Consider the following 14,419-nt stretch of genomic DNA (forward strand, 5'->3'; position numbering starts at 1 on the left):
AATGAGAAGCCTGAGCACCGCAACGAAGAGTAGCCCCTGCCCACCGCAACTATAGAAGGCCTGCGTGCAGCAACAAAGATCCAACGCAGCCAAAGATAAATAAATTTCTAAAACGGGACAGCATGGTTTTTCGGATTGTGATGTTGAGAGAAAGTAAGGTAGGAGTCAGGTATGACACCAAGATTTTTCGTGTTGGGAGGTGGAAGGATGGAAGCTCCATCACCTGTGTTGGGTGTTCCATAGTGGAAATAATTCTCATTAGGGATATCAGCAGTTTCCTTTTTGGCCAAGTTGAGGGTATGAGATATTTCATAGAACAAAAGAGTGGAGTTATTTAGCAGGCAGCTGGACACACAGGTCTGGAACTATGGGAAGGGTTTCTGGATGGACACATCTACAAAACGTGGTGGACGGTTTGTGGACCAGGGGGAGCTTTTGTTAATATTAGTAGGAGGAATCCTGAACATGATGGTAATGCCAATAGGAAATCAGAAAGAGGAGGGTGGGTGCCACAAGTGCATAGAGAGCTTGGGTACCTGGGTGAAGGTGGGGGGCATCATAAGCACTGGTGTGGGAGAGAGGATAATTTGTCAGGTGGCCAAGGCTTCTGAGGAATGTGTGGACATGAGACGGGTGTGGAGACAGTTGTAACTGAGGCAAGATGACATTGAAGCCTGCTGTTTATTCACTGCTCTACAGAATCACGAGGATTTTGTTGTGAACCTTGGTGGTGCCTGGGGTGCTTCAGCCAGGCTGGCAGATTAGTTCATGGGCACAGTGGCTCTCTGATATAGCAACTGGACCTGAGATGAAGGGCCACTGGGGCTGGGCTTCAAATGAGGGTTAAGTGTACAGAGAAAGGCTGACAGGTCAGAATGGCTATCATCAAAAAGTCTACAAATAGGGAGTTCCCTGGTGGTCTAGTGGTTAGGATTCCAGGCTTCACTGCCGTGGCCTGGGTTCAATCCCTGGTCGGGAAACTGAGATCCCACAAGCCGCACAGCAAGGCAAAAGAAAAACGCAAAAAGCCTTTAAATAATAAATGCTGGAGAGGGTGTGGAAAAAGGGGAACCTTCATACTGTTGGTGGCAACGTAAATCCGTGCAGCCATTGTGGAAAACAGTATGGAGGTTTAAAAAACTAAAAACAGAATTACCACATGATGCAGCAATTGCACTCTGGGGTATATATCCAAAAATACCAAAAACACTAATTCAAAAAGATACATGCACCCCAATGTTCGCAGCAGCATAATTTACAATGGCCAAGATATGGAAGCAACCTAAATGCCCATGAATAGATGAATGGTTTAAAAAGATATGGTATATATAGTGTTGGCCAAAAAGTTCATTCGGGTTTTTCCATAGCATCTTACAAAACAACCCGAACGAACTTTTTGGCCAATGCAATGTATGATGGGATACTACTTAGCCATAAAGAAGGAAATTTGCCATTTGCAGCAACATGGATGGACCTAGAGATTATCAAACAAAGTGAAGTCAGATAGAGAAAGACAAATACTGTATGATATCACTTATATGTGGAATATTAAACATACAACAAACTAGTGAATATAACAAAAAAGAAACAGGCTCACAAATATAGAGAACTAACGGTTACCAGAGGGGAGACAGAAGGGGGAAGGGGCAATAGAGGGGTAGAGGAGTAAGAGGTACAAACTATTAGGTATAAACTAAACCATGAGGATATAGTGAACAACACGGGGAATACAGCCAATAGTTGATAACTACAAATGGAGTATGAATCAGGGGCTTCCCTGGTGGCGCAGTGGTTGAGAGTCCGCCTGCCGATGCAGGGGACACGGGTTCGTGCCCCAGTCCGGGAAGATCCTACATGCCGCAGAGTGGCTGGGCCCGTGAGCCATGGCCGCTGGACCCACGCATCCAGAGCCTGTGCTCCACAACGGGAAAGGCCGCGGCAGTGAGAGGCCCGCATACTGCAAAAAGAAAAAAAAAATTATGAATCACTATATTGTACACCTGTAACTTATATAATACTGTACAGCAACTATACTTCAATTAAAAATGTAAAAAAAGATTTTTCTTTTTTAATAAACTGAGGTGTGCAAGTCATTACAAGCTAAGCCCCAATTTAAGGCCACAAAATATACTTTTGATTTTTGTAAATAAAAATTCAAGTGGGGAGTTCCCTGATGGCCTAGTGGTTAGGATTCTGGGCTTTCACTGCTGCGGCAAAATACAGTAACAACTAAAAATTTAAATGACAAAAATAATGTGTATAACGTAAAAAAAATTGCCTGTAATATTTTCAGTATCCATAAAACCACAAAAACACTGGGCAACATTTTGCAACAGGCAATTTTTGTGAAAACTATCCAATTACTTTACAATAATCTAATTTGTGAAAATTTTGTTTTGATATCAAAATCTACCCATAACCAGCCAGAATTAAAGTGGACTGATAATTTTAAATGCTTCCAAAACATTCTGACTGTAGAATACTTATAGAATTATATATTTCTTACTTTATCACATACTTTTACCAGCCACATTTCACTGAACTGGATTTTTTAAAAACTTACTTGCAACCTTTCCAGTACATTCAAATGAATATTCATTGAAATAAGAATGTTTTCTAAGTAGTTATCTGTTGTTTACATCATATTAAATAAACTATTTTTAAATAAACAAAACTTGCATTGAGTTTCAGGGGAAGGAAAAAAAACTAATGAACAAAAAAAACTTACGTGAAAAGACTATCTGGTATGTGAAATAACATACTCTAATAGAATTGGTCATTTTGCATTTCAGCATAATAAATGAAATAAGTTTAAAGAGGATCTGAAGAGAACTAATTTATCAGGGCAAACAGAAGTAAGAGATCTCTCAGTACACTTGAAAAAGAATCAAACTATTTCTGTGATAATCCATCAATTGATGAGTGTGCTCTCAATCTCACAGAGTAAACGGATTCAGGAGAAATACGCTATAACAATGATACACATATGGATTGAGTAAAATTTCACGGTATATTTACATGGCATTTATGTTAACTTACATGGCACTCTAAAAAATGGAACAAAATGAGAATGTTACTAATACAATAAAGATACCAATAAATTAGAGTTAAGTACAATAAGAGACTTGTGAAAAGGAAACTTATGAAAATATTTTCTATTAAAATTTTAAATAAATACGCCACATACAAGCTTAAAATACAAACCCTGGAATTCAGGTGTTAAGTGCTCAGTGTTTTGTTACTTTCATTGATCCTCCCAGGGGCCAAAGTTAACAACTCTATGTCCAAGTCAGCAAACTGAGGCTCAAGGAGCTTTAGCAAGTTGCCCAGATTATTTCCCACTGGGGAATCCACATGGAGACCTCAGTAACCAGCAGCCCCCTCCTCGATGCATATACGTCCGTGGGGGCTGACCCAGATCGTGGGTTGTGAGACGCCTCATTTATTTCTGACATGTCCCTGGGGATAGAGGGGTCTGGGGCTAGAGGGATCGGAGGACATCAGGGGGAGCTAAAGGTGGCTGGCACCAGAATGTCACCCGCAATGGGAGCTGCATAGGAATGGACGGCTCCCCTCCTCACATGTTTCAGTGGACCAGAGGCAGGTCAGCTCCTAATCCCCACCTTACATAGGAGGAAACAGGCCTGGGGAGGACTGTTTGCCTGTGGGTCCTTGCACTGGTCAGAGATACAGAATTTAAACCCAGCAGACTAGATGAGGACTTGTGGAGTCTGACCACTGATCTCTTCATCTCCCGCCCCCCAGCCAGGCTTTGGGACTCAAAGGAAGACCAGTCCATCCTGATGAAATCTTGTCCCTGGGACTTCCCTGGTGGCGCAGTGATTAAGAATCCACCTGCCAATGCAGGGGACACGGGTTCGAGCCCTGGTGTGGGAAGATCCCACATGCCATGGAGCGACAAAGCCCGTGTGCCACAATCACTGAGCCTGAGCTCTAGAGCTCGCAAGCCACAACTACTGAGCCTGCAAGCCACAACTACTCAAGCCCGTGACCCTAGAGCCTGTGCTCCACAACAAAGAGAAACCACCACAATGAGAAGCCCACGCACCACAATGAAGAGTAGTCCCCGCTCTTGCAACTAGAGAAAGCCCGTGAGCAGCAACAAATACCCAACACAGCAATAGATAGATAGGTAGGTAGACAGTTAGATAGATAGAAAAATAAATCTTGTCCCCATCTGCTCCAACCCACCGACTTCCATGGTGATATAAACCAGGAAAATGTGTAAACACTATAAAGCAAGACTTTATTGTATTCTTCAGTGACTGAACTTAAGAATATACAGAATATGTTAAAACGCAGATTAAATTTAAAATGGTATGTCTAAGTATCCACTGCATTATGAATACTGCAGATTTTTTTCAAGTGAGAAAATTCTGACAGTAAAGTTACTCCATAAAGCAAAATCACTTTTTAAAAGTAATATTATTAAAAATATTTAAAAATGAGTGAAATTCCAACATACATCTTTGTTGTTTCATTGTCCTATTTGTTAAAGGAAAATAGCCAAACGTCAATAAAGAAAAAGATTTGAGCAAATATTTTAACAAAGATACACAGATAGCAAATGAACATCTGAAAAAATGATCATCATAAATCCTTACAGAAACTCAAAACAGAAAGTGATGTAACTCTAAAAACTCAGTTAAAAGGCTAAAATTAACACGACTGATAAACCAAGTATTCAGTAGAATATGGAAGAAATGGAATTCTCATACATTGCTGGTAAGATGCAAAAGGTACAATCATTTTAGATCACAATATGTTAGCTTCTTCAAACATAAAACAGTTGTGGGACTTCCTTGGTGGTCCAGTGGTTAAGAATCTGCCTTCCAATGTAGGGGACAGGGGATTGATCCCTGGTCGGGGAACTAACATCCCACATGCCGCAGGGCTACTAACCTCACAGGCCGCAATGAAGAGCCCACTTGCCACAACGAAAACCCAGCACAGCCAAAAAAAAAAAGTAAAACAGTTGTGACTCATACATTATATTCTAAATTACTGACAAAAGATAAAAGAAACATATATATTCTTCATATATTCATATAAAGAACACAATTTTTATACCAGCTTTATTTTCAGAAGTCAAAATCTAGAAACAAGCCAAATGCCCATAAAGAGAATGGATAAACCGTCGCATATCGAAAAGTATTACTCAGTCAAAAACAAAAGCACTATATACCACTCATGAATCTCAAAGTAATTATGATACATAAAGGAACACAAAAAATTATGGTAAACAACATATGATTCCAATAACATAAATTCAAGAAAATGCAAGTTATCTACTGTAAGGAAAGTAAATCAATGGTTACTTGGAGAGGTTGAGAAAGGCAAGGAGATTATAATAGGAATGAGGTAAATATACCATGACAGATATGGTCACTATTAGGACTATGATGATGGTCTCAGACGTTCACACCTATGTCAAAACTTATCAAATTGTACACTTTAAATATATTCGTATTAGCACATGTAAATTATACCTTAGTAAAGCTTTAAAAAATAGCTCAAGATTTAAAGATCTCTATGTCCCAGTCCTTTTAGAAAATAGGTTTGGCAACCTTATACCGACTCCACCATTTCTCTCCTTGTGACCTGGGGCGGCAGTCAGTCTTGCCTCAGTGGCAGCAAATATGGTGAGCAATAAAGAACATTTCCACCTGAAGTCAAACAGGAATGCTGTCTGGGTCACAAGAGCCACATCTGTGGACTAGATCCCCTTTTTCCTCTTTCTTCCTGCCCGTGCAGTAATGGCCTTGAGGTGAATATTACAGAGGCTAAAGGAATCCACAAAACCTTTCAATTATTTTTATTTTCTCTGATGACTTCAGCTATACAAGATAAACATGCCTGGAGGTACTGAGGTTTGTGTATAAATGGATTCTCCACAGTCATTTTTACGTTGACACACTAGTAGGCTGCAGCCTCCTCCCCTCCTTAGTAAACGAGTTTCTGTACCAATTATGGTTTCTCCTGGACCCAATGGTCTTAGAACCAGCGACACTAGGCCAATAAATTGTGGCCATCAGGGAATATGGCTCTCTGTAGACCTGGGGAAGATAATCCCTCAACAGTGCTGAAATGTCCTGTGACCTCTCCTTTGAGGAAGGGAAAAAATTCATTCTGCTTTCAAAGCTCTTGAGATTCTCACAGCTGCCGCTTCTCAGGGACATCTCAGAGACTCCTAAAACAGAGCCTCCAGGCTTCATATGAAAACCAGAAATCCCTACAGTCTTTCCTAGGAGGCAGTGGGCAGCAATGCAAATTTGGTCAAAACTGGCAAGCTACTGTCTGCCATCATACCGTCCCTCCTCAGACACAGAAATTGAGACCCCTAAAAATTGTTCTCCCCTTTATGCTTACACAGTACAAACCTGTGTATAAACTACCTGCACAGTAAACAAAACTTCCAAGATTAAAGAGGATGTAAAGAGCTTGTAAGGCCTTGATTATTGTACAAGCCAAAGCAATCTGCAGCAGGCAGTTACCCCGTTCATGATTTGGAAGCCGGACAAACTTACTACTATCACGTGAGACTAACACATCCCTGTGTTGTCATTCTCTGCAAGCTGCCAGCTGAACTTTTGGTATCTTCTGGGCCAACACTGACCAGGTCCACGTCCAAGATAAGTCAGGGAGGAGTGAAAGCTGATGCCGTAAAGGTTCAGGTGACTCCTAACTTGGCTGATACGTTGGAGGACAGAGGTCAGCTTCCCTGAGCACACTGGGTTGGTGACTGATGCACACTGTGTGAACCTACCAGGTGGTGGGGGTGAAATGGCCTTGACCCCAGAGATGGAAGTGACATAAATCTGGGAAGAGCCCTGGACAGGTTAGAGAGTGCAACATAGTCACACACTTCCCACATTAACTGAAACTTATGGGGAAATCTCCCCACTGTGCATGCTCAAATGTCTGAGAGTTAATTTCAGACATATGGCTCCTCAGTTTCCTCTGGAAACCTTACAATGAACAAGAAAACTGCACATCCCCAGTACATCTAAGGCCTTTCTCTAGTGTGAACTCTCTGATGTTGAGAAAGGGTAGATTTTCGCATAAAAAATTTCCCACATTCTCTACACTCATATGGCCTTTCTCCAGTGTGACCTCTCTGGTGTTGACTAAATTGGGAACTATCCCTAAAGGTTTTCCCACACTCACTGCACACATAAGGCCTTTCTCCCGTGTGAACTCTCTGATGGTAGCGGAGTTTAGAGCTAGAGATAAAGGATTTCCCACACTCACTGCACTCATAAGGCCTATCTCCTGCGTGAACTCTCTGATGATAACGAAGGGTGGAACTGGAGGTAAAAGATTTCCCACATTTGCTGCACTCATAAGGCCTTTTGCCTGCATGAACTCTCTGATGATAAGAGAGAGTGGCACTACTAGTAAAAGATTTCCCACACTCACTGCACACATAAGGTCTTTCTCCTGTGTGAACTCTCTGGTGTCGAATCAGTATGGAGCTATTGGTAAAAGATTTCCCACACTCATTGCACTGATAAGGCTTTTCTCCCCTGTGAACTCTCTGATGATAACCAAGGCCAGAGATAGAGGTAAAAGACTTCCCACATGCACTACATTCATAAGACCGTTCTCTATTATGAATTTTCCGGTGTGTTGAGAGGGAAGATTTTTGGCTAAAAGATTTCCCACATTCACCACACTCATAAGGTCTTTCTCCAGTGTGAGCTCTCCGGTGTTTATTGAATTGTGATCTATCCTTAAAGGATTTCCCACATTCACTGCACTCATAAGGCCTTTCTCCAGTGTGCACTCTGTGATGATAACGGAGGCTGGCACTAAAAGTAAAAGATTTCCCACATTCACTGCATTCATAAGGCCTTTCTCCTGTGTGAACTCTCTGATGATAACGGAGGGTAGAACTAGAGGTAAAAGATTTCCCACATTCGCTGCATTCATAAGGCCTTTTTCCTGCATGAACTCTCTGATGGTAACAGAGGGTGGAGCTGGAGGTAAAGGATTTCCCACATTCACTGCACACATAAGGCTTTTCTCCAGTGTGAACTCTCTGGTGTTGAATGAGTGTCCACCTATTGTTAAAAGACTTCCCACATTCACTACAGTTGTAAGGCCTTTCTCCTGTGTGAACTCTCTGGTGTAAAAGGAGGTTATTCCTTCGGATAAAGGATTTCCCACATTCACTACACTCATAAGGCCTTTCTCCAGAATGAACTCTCTGATGATACTGGAGGTCAGACCTAGAGATAAAAGATTTCCCACATTCACCACACTCATAAGGCCTTTCTCCTGTGTGAATTCTCTGATGATAACGGAGGGCAGAGCTAGTGGTAAAAGACTTCCCACATTCATCGCACCCATAAGGCCTTTCCCCAAGGTGGCCTCGTTCATGATACTGGAGGGTGGAGCTACAAGAAAAAGATTTCCCACATTTATTGCACACATAAGGCTTTTCTCCTGTGTGAATTCTCCGGTGTCGAATGAGTGTCCACCTATTGTTAAAAGATTTCCCACATTCACTGCACTCATAAGGTCTTTCTCCAGTGTGTACTCTGTGATGATAACGAAGGCTGGAGCTAAAAGTAAAAGATTTCCCACATTCAGTACACTCATAAGGCCTTTCTCCTGAGTGCACTCTTAGGTGTATAATTAGGTTATTTTTTCGGGTAAAGGACTTCCCACATTCACTACACTCATAAGGTCTTTCTCCAGTGTGAACTCTGTGATGATAACGGAGAGCAGTACGAGTGATAAATGATTTCCCACATTCATTGCACTCATGAGGCCTTTCTCCAGAATGAACTCTCTGATGGTAACGGAGGTCAGAACTAGAGATAAAAGATTTCCCACAATCACTGCACACATAAGGTCGTTCTCCTGTGTGAGATCTCTGATGATAACTGAGTGCAGACAGAGAAGTAAAAGATTTCACACAGTCACTACACTTATAAGGCCTTTCTCCAATTTGAAATCTCCTATGTGGAATGAACACTGAGCTATGGCTAAAAGATTTCGAACATTCACTGCACACATAACTGTTTTCTCCACTGCGCCATGGATGGGGATAAATGAGGACAGATTTGTGGCTAAAGGATTTCCCACATTTGCTGCACTTGTACTGCCTTGCCCCAGTATGAATTCTTCGATGTTGACAGAGAGTTGAGCTTTGCCTAAAAGATTTTCCACATTCACCACATACATGAAGCTTTTTTCCAGTGTGGATTCTCTGGTGCAGAACAAATGAGGATTTGTACTTGAATGCTTTCCCACATTCACTGCACACAAAACACCGTCTTCCATTGTGGACACCATGGTCCTGCACAAGTTTGTGTCTGGGGCTGAGGGCTTTCTTGCATTCTCCCCAGGTGTGACGGCTTCTCCTGCCTTGTGAAGTTGACCCGCACTGGGTGATTGTGTTTGGCTTCTCCACAGTATGAGTGGCCTGTTGCTGTAGATGTCCCACGATGGTTGGGAAGTCCTTTTCAAACTCCCCACAGCACAATGGCTTCTGTGACACATGGAATCTGCAGCTCTTCACAAACGAGGCCTCATCCACACTGCTTCTGAGGGTTTTCTTTTCCATGTGCTGCTCCTGGTGCTGCTGAACGTTTGCACTAAAATAAAATAGTTTCACGCATGCCCCGCACCTCAACAGTTTCTGGCTGTGCTGTGTTTCCTGATCCTCAGCCAAGTGGAAAACGTGTCTCAAGACTGGACCACACATCTCACAGGGGTGCGTCTTCTGGGAACACAAAGCTGCCTTGGGAGTCCTAGCCTGTGACACGCCTAGAGAAGCGATCTGTTCAGAAGGTGCCTCTGCAGCCTCTGCTCCACAGCAGCAACCTGAACAGAAAGAAATGCTGGTCAAGGGCATGTCGACTATGGGGAAGGGTCAAGCTCATCACAGATGTGCACCTGTCTCATCGAGGTATTAGTCTATGAGATGCTTTTCAAGATACGGAAGTTGGAATTTAGTTGAAAGAACAGCCGACTGTTTTGCATTACTGAGCTTCAAGATCACAGAATAGTGGAGACCTCAGCAGGGGAAGGAAACAAAAGACAGGGTGTGACACAGGAAAAGAGGCAGGGTCTACAACTCACTTCTCTCCCAACTGGCTTCTTGCAGGATTTTTCTGCTGCTGATGTGAGACTGGGTAGAAACGTGCATCTAAGCCCATTAAAATCCCACAGCAACATATTAGCTGCTATTCAAAGTCAATTTAGGGAAATGTGAACATATCACAGCACAACCAATGTTGGTGAGTACTACAGAAAGAGTGGTGAGAGAAATGGGGGAGATGTGGAGTCCAGAGAGGTGGAAATTATCCCTGGGCTGGAAGTCACAGTAGCAATCACAAGTAGTAGAACTGACAAGTCAGCCAAGTGTTAACAGTGGAAAAAGAAAGATAGAAGTAAGGTATAGCCACTGGAAATAGCACCTGAACCCTGGTTGAACAAAGATAGATTCCTGGTATGGTCTGAACACAGCCTGATGTCATACTCTCCTCAGGGGCCACTCACCAGGACCAGGCGCCCTCTGAGCCCACTATGCCATGACTGGAGTCATATCCATCCTGGCACATCTGTAAGCCCTAGTTAAGCAACTACATGGTACATGCAGGATACAAATCCTAAGGTAAAAACAGGACAGATGAATGACTTCTACTGTCACAGAGCAACTCAGCACATAACAGACCCAGAAAACCGATCTAGAAGTGATGTCAGCGTAACAGCAGAGGACACCAGCCTTCACCACCAAGAAAAAACACACAGCTAACTGCAAACGAAATTGGCCCTTGGAGGACTCAGAAATCCAATTAAGACACTGCAGCAACACAATGGAAATTGAAAAGTAGAATAACCACACAAAAAAGATTGCTGGGGGGCTTCCCTGGTGGTGCAGTGGTTAAGAATCCGCTTGCCAATGCAGGGGACATGGGTTCAAGCCCTGGTCCAGGAAGATCCCACATGCCGTGGAGCAACTAAGCCTGTGCGCCATAACTACTAAGCCTGAGCTCTACAGCCTGTGAGCCACAACTACTGAGCCCAAGTGCCACAACTACTGAAGCCCACGCACCTAGAGCCTGTGCTCCACAAGAGAAGCCACCGCAATGAGAAGCCCACACACTGCAATGAAGAGTAGTGCTGCTCGACACAACTAAAGAAAGCCCACATGCAGCAACAAAGACCCAACACAACCAAAAATAAATACATCAATGAATTTTTAAGAAAAGGATTGCTGGGGACATCAGCTTAACAGACACGTGGAGATGGATAGGAAATAAGATGAATGGTGGGAACTATGTGTATCAGCCACATGGTGGCTGCCATCACATTCGCCAATGCCCTGCTCTGCAAAGGGCCCCAGTAGCCTTTGCGTCAGAGAACCTCAACAGGCCCTGATATAGCTGCAGGTCCCACCATCTGCGCGGCAGAGGAGGGCAAGTGTTTATAGGTGTGGACACCGGCTGCCTGCTCTGCAGAGGGTACCGGCAGCTCTTTCAGTAAGGTAACCAATAGCCATGACCACGGGGAACCTGCAGGAGCATAATATGCCAAATCACCCGTTCCCCCAAAAGTAGCTACTGCTCTATTTCAAAACCATGGGTGCCACCCCCATAAATCCTGCACACACCCTAAACCCCAGAGCCCCAACTGTGCCATGGATGCCCATATTCCATAACCTGACTCCACAGCTGTCACCTGAATGCTCGTCTCAGGCACCAGATTCATGGCCACTATGGGCGAGCTAGTTCCTCAGACCCCAGACACTCCTGTGTGCACCCATACTCCAGGCAAGGCTCCATCACTGCTCAGTGTGTGACTGCATCTCACAAAGCAAAGTCAACACTGCTGCAGGCTGTTCAGTGTCTGGGACCCTAAAACTGCTACTGCTCTGCATTTATCACACCCTAGAATCCAGATCTATATCTGCTCCACAGTGCCCACACATCAGACACCAATGCCATCACCACCATGAAGCACCACCCCCCAACCAAGAGCCGGACTTACCATCAAGAGGGAACCCCTCAGTCAAAACATTTCCCTTGGGAGAAAGAGATCAGGCGATCCCCAGCAGTCTTCTCTACTACTGTGGATACCCACAACTTTAGCTATTGAGGACCCCTGCAGTCTTTGCTGACACTGATCTCAGTTAACAGAGCTGGACAGACTCTAAGCCCCTGGGCCTTGTTGTAGTTGGAACAGCAACTACCCATCAACCTGGCATACTAACACCCACAAAAAGGTGAAGATCTTCCCCACCAAAACCTTACGTAAAGTCTGAAAGAAATGACTGCTCCATGAAATGTATTAACATCAAAGCAAGGTTACATTGAAACACGCACAAAATAATCAAGGAAACACAACACCCCTCAAAGGAACATAATAAGTTATCAGTTGCCCCAAAGAACAGGAGATCTATAAGCTGTCAGACAAGAAACTCACAATAATTGTTTTTTTTTTGTGGGGGGGGCACATCATGAAACATGCGGGATCTTAGTTCCCTGACCAGGGATCGAACCCATGCCCCCAGCAATGGAAGCACAGAGTCTTAACCACTGGACCACCAGGGAAGTCCCTCACAATAATTGTTTTAATGAAGCTCAGTGAGCTACTAGAAAACACAGACAGACAATCCAACAAAATAAGGAAAACAATATGCAAACAAAATAAGGTTTCAAACAGAGAGACAATATGAAAAAGAACCAAACAGAAATTATGGTGAAGAGTATGGTGAACAAAACGAAAAACACAGTAGCGCATCAATAGCTAACTTGATCAATCAAAACAATGAATATGAAACTGAAGGTAGGTCTTTGAAATTATCCAGTCAAAGGAGAAAAAAGACAAAACAACTAAGAGTGAAAAAAAAAAGTCTACGTGAATTATGGGACATTGTGAAACAAAACAATATTTGCATAATGTGAGCCCTAGCAGGAGTAGAGAGAGGGGAAGGGACAGAAACTTTATTTGAAGAAATAATGGATGGAGACTTCCCAAATCTGGGAAAAGTGGACATTCAGGTACATGATGCTCAGAAGTCCCCAAACAGATTCAATCCACAGAGAACGTCCCCAAGACACATTAATATAAAACTCAAAAACTAATGATAAAGAGAATTTTAAAAGCTGCAAGAAAAAAGAAAGCCCTCATACAAGGGAACCCCCATAAAGTGGTTTTCTTAGCTGAAACACTGCATACCATGAGAGTGAGATGATATGTTCTAAATGCTGGGGTGGGGGGAAAAACTGCAAACCAAGAATACTTAACCAGCAATACTGTTCTTCAGTAATAAGGAAGAAAGACTTTCTCAGACAAACAGAAACTGAGGAAGTTCATTATCACCTGATGTACCTCACCAGAAATGCGAAAGACTAAAGAATTCTTCTAGCTGAAATAAAAGTATGCTAACTAGGGACTTCCCTGGTGGTCCAGTGGCTAAGACTCCGTGCTCCCAATGTAGGGGGCCCGGGCTTGATCCCTGGGCAGGACACTAGATCCCGCAGAGTGCAACAAAGATAGATCCTGCATGTTGCAACTAAGACCCAGCACAGCCTAAAAAAAAAAAAAAAAAAAAAAGAGTATGCTAACTACTAACATGAAATCATATGAAAATATAAAACACACAGGTAAAGATAAGTATATAGTCAAATTCAGAACACTCTAATACTGTAAAACTGTGTTAATCACTCAACTACAAAGGATAAAAAACAAGAGTATTAAAAACAACTATACCCACAGTAACTTGTTGATGGTTACCCAATACACAGTATAAAAACATGTAAATGGTGACATCAAAAACATAAAATGCAAGTGTGGGGGAAGTATAAGAGTAAATTTTTTGTATGAGATTGAAGTTACATTGTTATCAGCATAAAATAGAATGCTACAAGATGTTTTATATAAGCCTTATGGTAACCACAAAGCAAAAACCTATAGTAGACACAAAAGACAAGGAGAAAGGAATAAAAGTATATTACCACAGGGACTTCCCTGGTGGTGCAGTGGTTAAGAATCCGCCTGCCAATGCAGGGAACACGGGTTTGAGCCCTGGTTCGGGAAGATCTCACATGCCACAGAGCAACTAAGCCCGTGTGCCACAACTGCTGACCCTGCGCTCTAGAGCCCACAAGCCACGACTACTGAGCCTACGTGCCACAACTACTGAAGCCCACGCGCTTAGAGTCCGAGCTCCGCAACAAGAGAAGCCACTGCAGTGAGAAGCCCGCACACTATCAACGAAGAGTAGCACCCGTTCGCCACAACTAGAGAAAAGCCCACGCCCAGCAACAAAGACCCAATGCAGCCAAAAATAAATAAATTAAAAAAAAAAAGGAGTTGGGGGCTTCCCTGGTGGCGCAGTGGTTGAAAGTCCGTCTGCCGATGCAGGGGACACGGGGTCAAG

General features: G+C 43.1%; 1 protein-coding gene across 1 annotated transcript in view; it reads right to left on the bottom strand.

The window, feature by feature from the left end:
* Window positions 1-5,070: 5,070 nt before the first annotated feature.
* LOC308605839 (uncharacterized protein) overlaps window positions 5,071-14,419 on the bottom strand; it is a gene marked incomplete at its 5' end in the record, with an annotated part of 28,736 nt that continues 19,387 nt past the window's right edge. Inside the window, one exon of the mRNA XM_081216103.1 lies at window positions 5,071-9,855. Coding sequence (XP_081072229.1) covers window positions 7,028-9,855 — 2,828 coding nt within the window. The 3' untranslated portion in view covers window positions 5,071-7,027. The remainder of the gene's footprint in view (window positions 9,856-14,419) is intronic.

This window comes from Mesoplodon bidens (assembly GCF_964165515.1).
Source record: "Mesoplodon bidens genome assembly, chromosome: 18".
Classification (NCBI taxonomy): Eukaryota; Metazoa; Chordata; class Mammalia; order Artiodactyla; family Ziphiidae; genus Mesoplodon; species Mesoplodon bidens.